Source organism: Physeter macrocephalus, chromosome 5, assembly GCF_002837175.3.
Source record: "Physeter macrocephalus isolate SW-GA chromosome 5, ASM283717v5, whole genome shotgun sequence".
NCBI lineage: Eukaryota > Metazoa > Chordata > Mammalia > Artiodactyla > Physeteridae > Physeter > Physeter macrocephalus.
This window is the reverse complement of record NC_041218.1, coordinates 42,876,765-42,893,901: the sequence shown is the minus strand read 5'-3', so window position 1 is coordinate 42,893,901 and position 17,137 is coordinate 42,876,765. Positions and strand designations below refer to the sequence as shown.

At 41.4% G+C, this 17,137-nt stretch overlaps 1 protein-coding gene and 1 long non-coding RNA gene across 10 annotated transcripts in view; one reads left to right on the top strand and one right to left on the bottom strand.

Moving 5' to 3' along the window:
• Positions 1-2,077, bottom strand: part of HERPUD2 (HERPUD family member 2) — a 49,118-nt gene extending 47,041 nt beyond the window's left edge. For 2 of the 5 annotated variants that reach the window (XM_055084926.1, XM_055084927.1), the window contains exons 1-2: positions 1,785-1,938; positions 1,162-1,585 (exon numbers count right to left, since the gene is read on the bottom strand). In XM_055084926.1, the coding sequence (XP_054940901.1) occupies positions 1,162-1,308 (147 nt within the window). In that variant the 5' untranslated portion in view covers positions 1,309-1,585; positions 1,785-1,938. Of the gene's footprint in view, positions 1-1,161; positions 1,586-1,784 lie in introns of all 5 variants that reach the window. The other 3 variants (XM_028489903.2, XM_024129820.3, XM_024129830.2) reach the window with 2 other exon arrangements.
• Positions 2,078-2,115: 38 nt separating this feature from the next.
• Positions 2,116-17,137, top strand: part of LOC114486296 (uncharacterized) — a 72,358-nt gene continuing 57,336 nt past the window's right edge. For all 5 annotated transcript variants that reach the window (XR_003679798.2, XR_003679796.2, XR_003679795.2 and 2 more), the window contains exons 1-2: positions 2,116-2,630; positions 4,239-4,300. This is a non-coding gene — a long non-coding RNA (uncharacterized lncRNA). The remainder of the gene's footprint in view (positions 2,631-4,238; positions 4,301-17,137) is intronic.

The window sequence follows — 17,137 nt, the reverse complement described above, 5'->3', positions numbered from 1 at the left end:
AAGTGCCTTCCTTACTTATTTGCATAAAACAAGTGTTAAGTAAAACCTAGAAAGCACAGTTGCCTTAATATAGATCAAGTGCCTTCCTTGCTTATTTGCATAAAACAAGTGTTAAGTAAAACCTAGAAAGCACAGTTGCCTTCCAACACGTCCTTGCTGCTTGCTGGCTTAAATTTGCCAGATGCCAAAAATATTTTCCACCCTAAAAATCCAATCTTCTTCATTAATTAAAAAAAAAGGTTTAGTAATCACTGAAAACTACTTATTCAGGAATGAAATTTTTACACAATGGAGAACACGAAAGCCTAACTTTCATACACACTACACAACATTATACTTTTCTAAATTATTCCAAGACCTAGTTATCAACTGTGTTGATAACTTTCAAATCTAACTTTGGGGACAGATGGAGCCGTACTATTTTATTTATCTTTGCAATATCCAAATGTGATTCAGAATGAAAAACACTGCCGCACTGATTTACAAATGGCTATATGAAAGGAATAAAATGATGCATGCACCAAATGGTGGGGGTGTGGAAGGACTGTTCTCTTCTAAATGAAGAAAATTTCTGTGTCCTCTACAGGAGAAAAATGAGAGAGGGTGGGGCAGAAGAAAGTGAATCTAAAACGTATAACTCTTTGCTTCTTGAAACATATATACTAGTGTGTAAAGTATAACTTTCATAGGGGTCACATACGTATTTCAAAATTCGCTCTTCAGCAATGAGCAAATTTCTGGGCCAGATGTTGAAAGTAAAAAGGAATTTTAGTCTAATAAGCAATAAAAGCTTGAATATGGATCGCAGTGCTTATCTTTTTTTAAAAAAGGCTGCACCTGTCATTCCCATTTTAGGTTGATGACTTTGAGTCCAAGGAAAACGCTCCTATTGTATGCCTGCAAATTCTCATGTGCCTTGATATTTCACTTACTAATTACACTTACTAATTAACTGGACCTCATCAGGAAGATAGTAATGATGGTTCAGACACTCAAGAGAGTCGCATAACCTCGGAACGCAAAATACTTCGCGGTCAAAATACTTTGCAGTCAAAGAGACCTATCCGACTCAAGAGGGGTGGGGATAAGCAGGGAGTAAGGGAGTATATGACACGAAAATCTGCTGGCCAGAGCAGCTGCGCCCAGCTTTTAGACACTTACTGGTTTGCTAGGGTACACGTTAGACAGATGCGTTTTTAGTTTCCCCACGGTCCAGTTCAAGAAGCAGCTAATAGTCTGGTCACTGTATTTCTGATTCGGTGCTTTAATGATGAGGGTCACAGGAATCTCCATCCCATTTTGGTCCATGGTGCCTCCAAGGTCGAACAGAGTCAAGAGGAGGAGCAGTTAAGCCCAAATGAGCCGAGGTGCTTACTGCCGGCGCGGCTAGTATGGGGACGGAAGCGAATGGGTTCCTAATATTCCTTGTCCAAGTCAGTCACAAGTGCATCGGGCGATACAAAGGCCATTGCCGGTACCGAGGATGATGGACAGTGGCGGAGGCGGCGGAGACGGCGGCGGGGTCTGGGGGCCCGGCCGGGGGTGCAGTTTTCCCCTCCAGGTTCGGGCTCCGCCGGGCTCCGGACTGCAGAGGGAGGCCAAGGGGAGAGAGAAAGCAGTGAGAAGGTAGGGACGCGTGAGGGCGCGACAGCCCGAGCCACCGCCCCGCCCCCGCCGCGACCCCTGAGCTGAAACGCAACAAGGCCCCGACGCGACGGCCCCGCCACGCGGGCTGGAGAAGGGGACGGGCCGCTCAGGGCGGCCAGCGCGACAGGTAGGGCTACCTGAGAGATGGCTGCGGGGCCCGCCACCGCCGGCCTCCGCCCCCGGGCACGGCCACCGATCGCACAGTCCGGCCGAGCGTCGTCCGCGGCGGCCGCTCCCTTCCTACTTCTCTGCGGCGCCCACGGGCCGGCCCTGGATCTCGCGAGGCGGCGCGGCGACAGCGGGAGAAGTTGGCCGAAGGGCTCTCTGCCTGACCCCTCCGGCAGGGCAGCTGGAGCTCAAGGCCGGGCGCGGCCGAGGCGGCGACAGGTGGCAGGAGGGCGGGGACTAGAATAAGGGCGCCGGCCGCGAGCGCGCCTGTTTTGTTGTTGTGAAGGTCCCCGTCCCCTTTAAGCCGGAAAACGCAGGGCGGAAGTGCGTCAGGGGCGGCTCGCCCCAGCGCGCCGCCCTCCAGGTCCCGCCGCCTACCGCCCCGGGCGGCCCAGGGCGGCCCGTGTTGAGTTCTGTGTCGCCTCGAAGCCCCTCGGGCGTGTCGAGCCCGCCCGGCCAGGCCATTCACTCTGCCTTGCCTCCCCAGCGGCACTCGGGCCTCCACTAGCTTCGCTGGCGTTAGCACATTCTGTTTTTGTTTTGTTTTTTTTGCGGTACGCGGGCCTCTCACTGTTGTGGCCTCTCCCGTTGCGGAGCACAGGCTCCGGACGCGCAGGCTCAGCGGCCATGGCTCACGGGCCCACCCGCTCCGCGGCATGTGGGATCTTCCCGGACCGGGGCACGAACCCGTGTCCTCTACATCGGCAGGCGGACTCTCAACCACTGCGCCACCAGGGAAGCCCTGCACATTCTGTTTTGACCACGCCCGGAAGACTTGGGAAGTGTTCCTCATCCTTAGAACTGTCTCTACAAAAGTTAGTGTCCTTCCCGATGCTCAATCAGACTTCTGCCCATAATTTCTTGTGTCGACTGTCTGCAAAGCACGGTACCTGGAGCTTTGGGAAAGGAGAGACTGGGTACATTGCATAAAGAGAAGGCTTTCAGTTAAACCTGAAGTCTACCTCTACTTTCCGTGTGACCCTGGCTAACCTTCCTAAGCCTCAGTTTACTTCTCTAAATGGGGACGGTAATGGCTACCTGACTGTGTGCTGTTGATTAAATGAGCTATGTAGGTAAGCCATCTGGTACAGTTCTGGCGTATATCAGTCTCTCATCTAAATATTAATTTCCATGTATTTCCTCTCCATCTTCTCAAAAGTTGGCAAGTGTTTGTTTACTGAGCACCTGCTGTGTGTTCAGCACAGTGGGAGATGAAGACGGTTGGCAGTGTTATTTTTCTGGTTTATGGTTTACACGTGGGAACGTGAAGTTTCAGGCTATTACCCAAAGCCGACTTACTCTCCATTTTCTGCACAGGTTTAGGAGTCAGTGCAGTAAGTTGAGATGTGCATTTGCACAGGTCCAGGCTTCCACTTATAGGTGAATACAAGCAGATAATGTAGGGGGCTTTGGGGACCTGGTCTCTTCCCCTCTCAGCTGCAAAGGAGTTAGTGAAAGTTAGAGACCAAGAGGAAATTCTTCTTCTCAACAGCTAGTGCCCCAGGATCCCTTACACCCTCTCCTCCTTCACCTCTTTCTTTGTGATAGGACACCTACCATATCTTAGCCATACCCTCTCAATGCTCTTCTAAAATAAGAGTGAAGTTTCCTTTATTTCTTGTCATGGAATGAGAACAGTTTACTATGACTTGGATTTCCTGTAGCAGACCCTTTTTCTACCTAGTATCTAGTTATCTTAATAGAACCTTAACTTAATTCTAGCTACAAGTACTTTTTCTAGCTCCCTTACATCTAGCAGCAGCCATTCGACACAGCTGTATCCCATAAGATGAAAGGTGAAGTTGCTACTGGGGCTTCCAGGGGAGCTTTCAGATGAACATGTTCTGCAGACCAGAGCTCATCCTTGCCCTACACCTGTCTTTCTTCCTGGAGGAATGTGATGCCGGCGGTGGGGCAGCCACAGCTCAGTCCTGAAGCAACAAACAGGAGAAAAAAGGCCTATATTACAAGGATGGCAGAACAGAACAATTGAAAGAGGCTGAATCCTTTATGGCATAAGTGTGCCACCGTATAAGTCCCAAGCTGTCTGCTCTAAGAATTCTTTTATGTCCAATTCCTGTTTAAGGCAGGAAGTCTCCCCAACCGCAACTGCCACAAGCACCACCACCCAAGCCTGCGGCTCCTGTCACTTATGCCTGTGACTCACACTCCCAGGAACCCCTTAGAGTAATGTGGTCATCCCCCTTGGCACTCTGAAATGTACATTATTAATGAGATATAAATAAATATTAATATTGACAGAATGTTCATTTCACTGTGATAGACACTATTTAAAGTGGAGTTCATCAAAGGTTCACAAACATGGACAAAATCATTTTAAAATGTAATGAACATTCAAGAATTTGAAATAGTATAAAGATGATAGAGTATCTGACAGAAATGATTTTTTTTTTGCTTTACAGCCACCTGAATTAACAACCTAAAAATGCTTTTGATGCTGTTGAACTTGCCCACAATAAAAACAGTATGTAAATATGATCCCATTTTTGTTAAATTACGTGTATGTGTGTATAGAAAAATGTATGAAAGGGTAGTCCCTAGACTATTGATAGTGTTTAACTTGGAATTTGGAGTAGGAAAAACAGCATGGAGGGGATGCAAGATAGCAGTTACTTAGAGGCTGCTGTAGCTGTTTGTCCTTCGTCCATGTTGCACATAAGAAGGGGAAATGTGAAAGAACAACTACACATCTCAGTTACCATTTGCTGCTTAAAGACAGCCTCTAATGAGAATGCTTAAGGGTAGGATGCTAATAGGTAATAAAAGATTTGTGATTGTTAATGCCAAATCTACTTTAACAATATTAGCTATTCAATACACATAATTTTAGTAGCTAGTTCAGTAATTCAGGGTGATTTCTGCCCATGGAGTAACTTTCTTTGTTGACAAAGTAAAACACTTAAAGAAAATTATTTGTAAATAATAAAAGTGATTTCCAGTATTTGTGGGATATTTACTTCTAATTCTTTTAATTGGGAAGGAGGACAGATAGAAAAGCTTATATCGACTCCTTCTGTGAGATTCCAGTTTCTTTTAAAATTTTAAAGAAAATAAAGTGCTTATTACTGAGCTTTTCTTACTAAAATTTGGAATACCTTCCAGCAAGGTAAAATACTTTATGATGTTGAATAATATAGTTTTCAGTGTTTTGGTTTTTTGTTTTTGTTTTTACGGTAACTCTCTTGGGAAGAAAGACTTTAGTCAAGTGATGATGTTGCAGTTGCAAATTTCAGAGATGATGATAGCCATCTGGCGTCTGATTCCTTCTATTTCTATTTACACCAAACTTGTCTTTTTTTTTTTTTTTTAAGATGCTGTGCCACAAAGCATCTAATCAAATTTATTGTTTAAAAACAAGTGAAATCCTACACTTCAAGCCTAGGAAAATTAGCTCATTTCAACACTGCACTTTCAAAATCTTAATTGGTCCCAGATGTTTGATTATAAACCATATTGTAGAAAATGGAAGGAAGAAAACCACACATGCATTGAATGCCAAGTGGATGATTTAAGTGATGTGTCATTTAATGAATTTTCAGAACAGCCCTGAGAGGTAGTGAGGTCAGTGAAGCTCAGAAAGGCTAAATGTTTTGCCCCAAGTCACACAGCTAGTAACTTCCAAATAGAATTCTGATTCCTCTGTAATACACACTCTTTCCACTACATTGAACTGTCTTAAAGATATTCATGCATAACAAGACACATTCAGGAAGAAAAGGCTTTCAGGAACAACATCTTAGAGGTCATCTAGATCAGCTTTCCAAGTACTGCAGGAATCACTCCTACTACGTCTCTGAAAGGCAATCAGCCAACTTTGGCTTAAACCCTTCCAGGGAAAGGGAGCACCATAGTTTTCACTACAGCATGACCTATTGTTAAACAGCCATGGTTATTATAAGTGAATTAAAATCTGCATTGCTATAATTTGTCATTAGGCCACTTTTCTCCTCTTTATTAATTCAAAATGTTTACTTACGTCTGCCCTTCAAATGGTTAAATGCTGTCTACATCTTTTTTTTTTTTTTTTTTTTTTTTTGGGGTACATGGGCCCTCCCCTGGTGTGGCCTCTCCTGTTGTGGAGCACAGGCTGCAGATGTGCAGGCTCAGCAGCCATGGCCCACGGGCCCAGTCGCTCTGCGGCATGTGGGATCCTCCCTTTTTGCGGTACATGGGCCTCTCACTGTTGTGGCCTCTCCCGTTGCGGAGCACAGGCTCCGGACGCGCAGGCTCAGTGGCCATGGCTCGCAGGCCTAGCCACTCCGCGGCATGTGGGATCTTCCCGGACCGCGGCACGAACCCGTGTCCCCTACATCGGCAGGCGGACTCTCAACCACTGTGCCACCAGGGAAGCCCCCTGTCTACATCTTATCCAAACTAAACATCCCCAGATTCTTCAACCATCCTTAAGAATAGTTTCCAGATCACTCAAAACATTGACTCACCTTTGAACACACTAGTTTGCATAGCCCTCCTCAATTATGGTGACCATAATGAGCATTTCAACACATGGTTTCCCTAGAATAGTCTTCATAAGGACACATCTATATTTCTATTTCTGTATTAATATAAATCTTCATAAGGTAGTTTAGCAGTTGGATTTCCTGCTTTTCAGAAACTATATGTCTAGTCAGTTCTTAGAGCAACCATTTGGGTAAAACAGAAGTCTAATTTCTCTGATGAGTTAATCCACTGACTTATTTATCATAACACTTGGAGAAAATTGTAGCAAATAGCTCTCACTGACTTCCTTTAGGTGACCAGAGGAAGGGGGGAAGGGGAAATCCCTTATATTTTTCACCCTCTAAAGAATGTTGACCTAAATGTATGTATTAGTTACTTATTGCTGCAAAACAAATTGCCCCTAAAACTGGGTCAGAATTTTGGGAGCGTCTTTGCTGTTGGTTCTGGTTTTGAGTGTCTCATGAAATTGCAGTCAGGATTTCAGCTGGCATTTGGTTATTGGACGGCTTGATTGGAACTGGAGGATCTACTTCCAAGATGGCTTACTCCTAAGGCTGGCAAGTTGGGCTGGTTGTTGGTGTGAAGTCTCTGTTCCTCCCCATGTGGGTCCCTCCACAGGACTGCTTTTGAATGTCCTTACAACCAGACAACTGGATTCCCCCAGAATGAGGGAATCCTAGAGACCAAGGCTGAAGCAGCAATGCCTTTCATGATTTAGTTTCTGAAATCTTACATTGTCACCTACATGGTGCGCTATTTGGTCACAAAGGCCAGCCCTGAGTCATTGTAGGAGGAGAGTAGTATGAGCATGACTATCAGGAGGTAAGGACCTCCTGTCATATTGGAGGCCAGTTACCATAATGTACCTTACCAAAGCATAGCAGGTCATAATGGATACCCTGTTCCTTCTGTATGCAGCTATCCAAGTCCAAATCCCAATAGTAACCTTGCAGTTGGTTCAGAACTGCATGCCCTTCCTCTGGCATTTAGCCTCTCTCTTCCCAGAGATGTTTCACCAATTTCCTCCCCCCAAAATTAGAACTATCTAACTCTATTGGCTATATTTCTCAAATGTTTATAAATGTTTATCTTTTTTGCTAAAAGTAAATGTAGTTTAGCTGAGTTTGGGAATATTAAATTTGCTACACTACATTCAAATAAAGGTAAGAATAATCACTAAATTGAACATGGAGAGTAGTCATGGGCCTAACTCAGGGGTTCTTAATCTGGGTCCAGAGACATACCCTGAATTATCTATAGGACTGTGTACATATATGTACATGTGTGCATTTATCTGGAGGGAGAGTCCATGGGTTTTATCAGCTTTTTTAAATTTATTTATTTGTTTATTTATTTATTTATTTTTGGCTGCATTGGGTCTTCGTTGCTGTGCGCGGGCTTTCTCTAGTTGCGGCGAGCGGGGGCTACCCTTCATTGCGGTGCACGGGCTTCTCATTGCGGTGGCTTCTCTTGTTGCGGAGCACGGGCTCTAGGCATGCGGGCTTCAGTAGTTGTGGCTGGTGGGCTCTAGAGCGCAGTCTCAGTAGTTGTGGTGCACGGGCTTAGTTGCTCCACGACATGTGGGATCTTTCCAGACCAGGGCTCGAACCCGTGTCCCCTGCATTGGCAGGCGGGTTCTTAACCACTGCGCCACCAGGGAAACCCTTTATCAGCTTCTTGAAGGGGCCATTTGTAATGCCTTTCAGAGCAGCAACAAAATTTAGTCCTCATGGTAAGGTTTTTCCAGTTAAAGGAAATGGGTTATTGAGCCAATTACCAAGTTACTGCCTCAAGGGCCCCAAAACACTGTTCATTGCCTGCTTTGTGATAATAGAAATAAATCCTGTAACTATCAATACTTCTCCTTTTCCATCTCTCATGATATTAAGCTTTGTCAGTAAAGAGCACTGGAGGGACACTAGAGGAAGAATAGAATTCTCTACCTGTGTAGTATAGTGTGCTCCCTTAGGCAGGCTCTTACAGCACGTGTGGCTTCTGCAGCTCTCAGTTCCAGCAGTGCCCAGTGGCCAGCAGTGTGTAGCACCTCACGTGAACAGGCAACTTTGCAGGCGACACCCATGAGCATCTTTCCCTGGAACCCCATCAAATGGCTTCACATGGAGTACCACCAGTACAACACTGTTCATGAATAGCTTCCCCTCACACCCCTTAGGCAGCTTTTCTCCCTCAGCAAACTTCTCTGACATCAAATGAGCCACAGTCACTGGACTTCTTCAAGGAGGGTCTATCTCAGCCCTTAGGGCAGTAGATGATCACTATATCTGATTTTCCTATATTCTTTAGCATTTTCTTAGTTCTTTACTATCCATCACTCCAATTCCTTGTTATAAATGGTAATTCTTTATATTTAACCTTCCATGTTCAAAATATTGTTTGATTTCTGTCTCTTGATTGGACCCTAACTGATACAGAATTGGTATCAGTAGTGATCCCAGGAGAGAAACACACAAAGAATTTGAGGATTGCCTTGGTCATGCCCTTTGGCTGGGTTCCTTCCCATTGAGAAGTGAGATGAGGGCATTAAAGTAATCAAACTGTCATCTGTGGTTGATCGTGATGACATGTCAACTGAAGCAAGAGATTGCCCAGCTGGATGCTGCACTTGACCATTATGGCAGTTAAGATGTCTCTAAGGACAATGGTATGGCATAGAGTCTTCTGAGTGTCCTTTAGCACTTATAGAAAGAAAATCACAAGCTCGTTTCTTTCAACTGTCAGCTCAAGTCACAGTCTAAGACCAGAAAGCTTCCATGATAACTATGAAAGAATCTTTTAGTTCTTTCAGACATAGGGGTGATATTGTCAAAAATCAAGCACAAAATTTTATTATATGGATTGCTGAATTGTAGCAATAGTTGTATTCACAGTTCCATCAAATTTTTCACACGACAAACTAGCGGTTATCAGTGGCGGGGGCGGGTGGTATACAGGTGCGGGAGTGAGAAGTACAAACTATTGGTTGTAAGGTTGGCTACAAGGATGTATTATACAACATGGGGAATATAGCCAATATTTTGTAGTAACTGTAAATGGACTGTAACCTTTAAAAATTGTATAAACATTTTTAAAAGGGAAAAACAGAAAAGAATGGGCAGAGAAGAAAGACCAGGGTTACAGAAAAAAACAAAGTGTACTAGGCAAAAAGAAAAAGCATGCCAAGAAAGAAAAAGGGAAACCCAAAGTAGGATGCAGCCTGCATTTTTTAACATTATCATCATCATCATCATTATTACTAAAATAAAATGGCTAAATTTTTTTTCATTATTTACATAAAAGTTAAAGCATTGAATGAGAAAGAATGGGATCCTGAAAATTGGAATGGGGACAGCTGCTTGAACACAGATGAAGCTAATCATGTTGAAACTACAAGTCACTCTAAGCTACCTCTATTAAAGAAAGAAGTTTGCCCTCTGGAGACTAGCCTTCCTTTGCCTAAAAACTCTGTGATAACCTCACCAGGGAAGATGCCTTAAAACGGAATATTTATTCTCCACAAGACACACTATAACCACCCACTACTGCCCCTAGACCTAAAACTAGGGTTAAATCTCAGCATTCTCCATGGCGACAGGTACACATAGTGATCCAGGAAGCAATAGCTTACACACCAAGATAATTGCAAGACTTTACTAATCTATATCAGCAGAAATAGGAAGTATATTCTAAGAGTGTTAGACCTTGGGGGGTGAAATACAACACTAGATTGAGCCAAATTAATGTATATAGTGCACTTAGCAGATTCCAGGCTTGATGTGTTAGTTCATGAAGCTGAAGGTAGCTCTCACGATTGATTGGTCAACTGAAACTTGGACTCAACCATGGCCTACATTTAATATAGCTGAGATACCAGAGCTATCTACATCATATAGATAAAGGAATCCAAGGGCCTAGGGAAACAGGTATGTTAAATGTATTGTGTGTTACCTGCACACCCACCTGTCCCCTTCAACATTCCATGAGAAGACCCAGAAGACACTCACTTCACTAAGGCATTGAGAAATACATGAGTGAGGGGAGCTCCCACATCCTTGTAAAGCTCTGTGTTGCTCTCATTTGTAGACCAGACATGACTGAAGGGGATGCTGCCACTGAGATAAACTCCCTAATTATAGTGCCATTTGGAAGACAGCACCCTGAAAGGATGAGAATCTGTTTCATAGGATGCAGTATATCCTTTGGATCAGAGACCATTATATGCAGAGGAATGTCAATTCTTAGCTCAACTGCAACAATACTTAATGTTCACCATTTACAATAATAATATTTGTGCTACTCACTATAATAGAGGACACAAAGAATAGTAAGATGTACTTGCCTTCAAGGGGTTTACAACTTAGGAGAAAATAAGACAAGCCCACAAATGACTGTAAGACAAAATAGAGTAAGGGCAGTATCCCAGGCCCTTCTGCAACCCAGCCAGTTTATGTCTCAGCCAAAAGCAGAAGAGGAAAGTGAGGGATCTGCTGTATCAAAGTGGGCTGGGGGCAATTTGCAAAAGGCAAACAGTAATTTGACTTGACTCTTCCTTTCCTCAGCTTTTTCCAACTTTTTCTCACATTTTCCCCAGATTATATGCTCATTAAAACCAATCCACTGCCTTTCCACAAGCCCAGCCGACACTGTAAGTTCAAAGAGGTCTAGCTATGCCACAGGAGATAAGATGGACCTCACGCTACCAGGCATGCATGTCTACCTCCCCCTTCTTAAGGCCTATTTTTCACTGTGCCATTCTTAAGGACAGCCTCATCCTTTTTCATTACACTCTCCACCATCCCTCCCATTTCGCTTCCAGTAACTGCAGCAATTTCTTTATGTTGGTAGTGGCTTCCTAATTAGTTGTGTTAAGATTCTGAGGCCAGATCTGGGATCAGCAGGATAATTGATTGATTTAACTGACATGGATAAGGAAAGGGAATGACAACTAAGTCAAGTGCTTCAAATACTGTGCACTAGAAACCCACTTCATTCATTCATTCAAAGTATTTCACATTTCAAAGGTTTTGTACTTTTTATCTTATCTCGAAAAATATTGCCAAAAACATGCATAACAATTAAGTAGTTTCATAACTGGTCAATAGAAAAGGCCAAAGTTCTTGAGAAAAATCTTGTCTTCTTAGTTTCTTTCTTTGTGTCATGACTCCCTAGGGTTTGTAAACTAGGCTGAGTCTTTGAAACAGCAAATTAGCTTTGACTAAGAAAATTTGTTGAATTCTAGGCTTTAGAGAGTAATAGGACAGCTTCTTGAGTATAGTCTTTGTAACACTCATTCTTAAAGAATGCAGGATTTTATCTCCCTGAAGGAATTTATGTTTCACAACTTTGATGTTGCCCAGTGCAAAATGCTCAGCTCTGTTGCAAGAATTTATAACTAAGATCACTCCAGAATGAAGACAAGGCAATTTAACATTAATAGAGTGCTTATTACAAATGTGGAGCGTGCTAGGTGTGTTTATGTAGTGATCTCTTTGAATCCCTTCAAGATAAACCCTGAGCCCTCACTTGCAAACTTTCCCTGCCCCATCCTTAGATGTTTTATCTGTGCTTCTATGTGAAATCTATTTCATTTACCATGTGATAATTATCTCTTGATAAGTCTGTGAGCTCCCTGAGGCTAGATATCATACCTTAAACAAATTTTTTATCACTATTGCCCAGCACAATCCCTTTTTCTTAATAATAATGAATATTATTGACTAAATGATAATACTCATTTTACAGAGAAGGTAAATGAGATAAGTAATTTGCCCAAGGTGACTCAGTTAATAATTGATAGAGCTGTTGATACAAAAGCCTCTGAATTTTATGGCATTTCCTATTTGTTTGTGTTTAACACCACTTCTAACTTCCGTATCTGTAGGATTGGGGGTAACCATCTATATCCTCTTTCATGTATGCAATAGCAGACAGTAGAGTGTCTGGGAAAACTACAGGACAGAAATCTGGGCCAAATTGAGGAGATGTACCATGAGGTTAGCAAAAGCGTCACAGGGACAAAGTTCAGAAGTGATGGGGGGACATCACTCTTCAGACATCTGCTAGGAATCTCAGGTAGCCAAAAGCAGCATCCCTGATTAACTATGAACTTGCTCGTTAACTACGCAGAAAAGCAGAGGAAAAAAACCACAGGAATTTCAGCACTGTACCTAATTCTTATCTCTTATATACTTTCCTCTGGCATTTAATGATTAGCTATACCACAGGCATTTTCCTCCTAACTCCTCTGCCAAACTCAGTATTTAAATCTATTATATTTTATTGCACATATGACTAGAATCTCCTATAATTATTATAGCTTTTTATTATGCAGCTTTTTATTTTGTGTCTATGAAAGTTATTCTTTGTTAACACAACCATTTTTATTCACTCTTATTCACTCTCACCCCAAATTGCAGCTTATAGAGTAACACTTCAGGAAGGGAAATATTTGAGGCACTGTCCTTATAACCACCTGCGTTTGTGAGGATGCCAAGAAACCTATGAAAGAGAATAAGCTTAAAGAAGGAAAAGAAAGCTCAGCATAAATTAATACTTTTTCTCAGATTCATGTGAGAGACTGTCTTCTTTGCTCCCCACCATTTATGTATTGGTTCTCCAGGGTTTTTTTTTTTGGTTTTCGGGGTTTTTTTTCAAAATTCATTTAGAAATCTCCATTTTGGATAGGGGGTCTCATTTTGACTTATTATCAATAGAAACCATTTTTCTTATTATTTCATAGGATTTTTTTATCAGCTATGATTTTCTTTTATTTAAAACATTTTTATCTTCATAAGAAATTCTAGTCTAATTTGTATAGCCTAACCATCCTAAGTTAGCAACTGTCATTGTTTTTTATTTCTTCTGATTTTCATTATATCTGTATGCATATTTATAATGAAATTCATATGTAAATAGTTTTATAACGTTGTAATAGTATGCACACACAATTTTAGAAATTCCTTTTTTCACGTAAAAGTGTTTTTATAAATTCTTTTTATTTCTATTTGGTTATTTTTTATTTCTACATAGTCATATTTATCAGTGCTGAAGTTTCAAAATGAAATACTATATCAGCATGCCATAATTTTATTTAACCATTTCTCAAGTCTTAGATATGTGAGTTCACAGTTTTTCATTTTTAAAAATAATGCTTCCATAAACATCTTGGTTTGCTTAGCCCTTATACTTGAAATATATTCCCAGAAGAATGATTACTAAGTCAAAGGATCTGAACTCTTGATATACATTGTCCATTATATTTTTAAATCAACTGAAAATAAATTTAAATATTTGGCATTATTTATTTTAACTTGCTTTAGTCCAGCTGTTAATATATTATATCATCAAACATTTTAAAATATGCTGAAAATATGTCATTTAGTTTATTTTGTTGCAAGTGATAATCAGCTAACCATCAAAAAGGCATGGCTGGATTCAGGAGTTCTCTTTCCCATTCTTCATTTATTTCCCAATGATATTATTGGTATCATTCCTTGTTGGGCTTTCTCCATAGTAGGAAAATGGCCACTGGCGATCTCAAGCCTAGTTATTTAAGACTATGGCTTCCATATATCAGATCTCATTGAAGGATTCTGATTATCCTTTCTTGACTCTAATGCCTACCCTGGATTAATCATTTTGTCCATGAAGACATAGTACTGTACTCAGATTGGCCCATCTTGGTCACATACTGACTCTAGGGGTGTGGGGAGGTGGAGGACAAGGCACCATGACTGACAGCCCTACTAGAACCATGGACTTGGAAGGAGGTGAGGGGCTTAGAGGGGCTATTGGCAGACAAAAACAACATATCCATTTCTTACATTGTTTCTAAACTTCTTCATATCTATAAATGTAAACGTAGACTTGCCCCTCTTTAAGATTGTGAAGTAAGAAGTTTTACGTTCTTGCTCTCTTATCTCCCCTTTCTGCATCCTTCTCCTTTCTCCCAGACCTACCACCACTGTCCAGTGACCTAATGTTCTCTCTAATCTGTTTCCTATCAAAACCTACTTTCAGTTAACAGGAGTTGAAAAGAATCCAAACAAATCAAATTAAGACCCAGGACTCAAATTACTGTCCTCCATAGAGTTGGTTAGTTTTTAATCGAGGACAATCATACAAGACTAAGAAAGGTAGAATTTGAAGGGGAAGGGGGACACTTGAGCACCTTCAGATACTCCCCTGCGACTAGGAATTCATTTTTTTCCTCTTTAGATTGCTAGTAATATCTTTAGTGAAAAGGATGTAAGAGATGAATAGAACCCAGGATCTCTGACTTGAATCCTGTCCATTCAGCTAGATCCCCAGAGGAAATACACATGCAAAAGACAAGGCTAGCCAGTGCATGCTCTTTATTACCGTGAGGCTTTTGCCCAAACCCCACTATTTAACAAAGCAGACAAAAGTGGTCAAGAGCATAGGCTCTGGAATCAGCCCAAACTTTGCTCAAAAGTGGCTCTGTCATTTATTACCTGGAGTCTTAGTACCTTGACTATAAAATGGGGATAGTAATTTCTACCTCATGGGATTAAAAATAAATAAATAATGCATACGGACTGCTTAGTTCAGTGCCTGGCACAGAGTAAGCCCTTAATAAGTGAGAGTCATTTGATGATGTTGATGATGAAGGATGAGAAGGAGGTAGAGGAGGAGGAGGAGGAGAGGAAAGGGAGGGGAAAGAGAAGAAAGAGGAAGGAGGAGGAGAAAGAAGAAGGCATCACCTTCTTACCTGAAAGGCCAAATCACATAGAAACCTCCTTTTCACTTGGCTGCAAGTTGGTCTTAGGACCTAAAATAATGGTCTTCAAAAATTGTTGTCCTTATACCTCCAAAATAATTTTTTAAACTATGAACCCTCTCGTGCATTTTTAAGTTAACATCTAAAGGTTTTCATTCTGAGTTTAAATAGTTATGAAAGGATATTCCTGGCATTTTAAATAGTGGCATTTTCAAATACAATTTTTTTGTCACTTTTAGCTACCCAGTTGTTAGTGTCATTCACTCTCTTAATGTCCAGGGTTCCCAAGCCTATACCAAGATATCAAATAATTATTAATTACACCTCTTTTTCTTTTACTTGGAAGCAACTTATTTAATCTCCTAGACTCAAGGAGGGAAATTTTAAATTTGTTAATTTCAATACGCCTTGGCCATTACCATATGCTTAAAATATATTTTCATGAAAATCTCAGAGCTACAGATTTCACTCATTTATTTCGCGGCACATATCTGTTATTTAATTTAATTACCAAAGCCAGCCCTTATTGCCAATCAGATGATTTTTTCTACAGAAAAAAGACAATATCCTTTTTAATTGATATATACAGGCTAATGACGGGAAATGAATTCTGAGTATATGACATATACATACACATATACACATACGTCACATATCTATAGACAGTTGACCCTTGAACAACGTGGGTTTGGACTGCAGGTCCACTCACACGTGGATTTTTTTCAGTAACTGCGCGCTACAATAATACATGATCCCCGATCCCTGGTTGGTTGAATCCAAGGGTGCGGAAGTGCAGATACTGAGGACCAATTGTAAAGTTATACGTGGATTTTCCACTCTGGGCGTGGGGGGCTACACCCTAAACCACCCTCCCACCTTGTTCAAGGGTCAGTTGGACAACACATTCATAGTTTGGAGAACCAAGTCCCATACCAATAAAAGTAGGCTGTACTGCATTTGGCTCTCAGGCCCGTTTCCTCTTTTTTTCCCCTCTTTCCTCTTAAACCTGCATCAAAGTCCAGCACGGTATCGATCTGACACTGAGATGATCAACTCAAAGAAAAGGACAAGAAACTGAGAAAACAACCCATTCCTGTACTAATGAGACACAAACGGCGTCTCACTTGTGTTGGACACCTACTTGGGCGGGTGGGGCTTTGCTTACAGGTCAGTATAGGCCAAAATGCCTACAACTGTGTGAAATATCAGTCACAGTCAACTGAAATTCAAAACTAAATTATATTTTCAACTACTGTCTAGGAATAAAAAGTACAATTTTAGTACTGCCAACGTGTCATTTGATGTAATTCAATTTGATATTTTGCTATTAAGTCCACGAACCAACACATTTTAGTTATTTCATGATCCTCCTCTCAGAAGGACACCTGGGGGAAAGGGACGATTTGATAATGCATGTCAAAATCTTAAAAGAGGACTGTAATTGGGAAGGGATGAGGATGTGTTCTGGCGGGCCAGTAATGTTCTATTTCTTGACTTGGAGGGTGGTGGATACACTGCTGTTTATAACTGTTAAAGCATTCATGTAAGTATATTGCACAATTTCAGAACTGTTGCAAAATATACCTACTCAATTATTCACTTTAAATAGTTCTCCCCAAATTTAAACAAGGTATAGGAATGATTTTAGCTCATTGTATATAACAGTAAAAAATGAAAACTAAAAATCTGATAGTGAAGGTTTGGTTAAATAAAGCATAGTCTAGACATACATTGGAACACTATGCAGCTTTTTGAAAAGTATGTATAGATAAATAAGTACTGAAGTAGAAGTTGTTCATACATAAGGTGAAAAGCAAATTGCAAAAAGTATGTTCAGGGCTTCCCACCAGGGAAGTCCCAACCAAAGTATTAATAGTGGAATTGGAGGAAACTTTCTCAAGCCTCTTAGATAGCCTCATCCACCAGAGGGCAGACAGCAGAAGCAGGAAGAACTACAGTCCTGCAGCCTGTAAAACAAAAACCACATTCACAGAAAGATAGACAAGATGAAAAGGCAGAGGGTTATGTACCAGATGAAGGAACAAGATAAAACCCAAGAAAAACAACTAAATGAAGTGGAGATAGGCAACCTTCCAGAAAAAG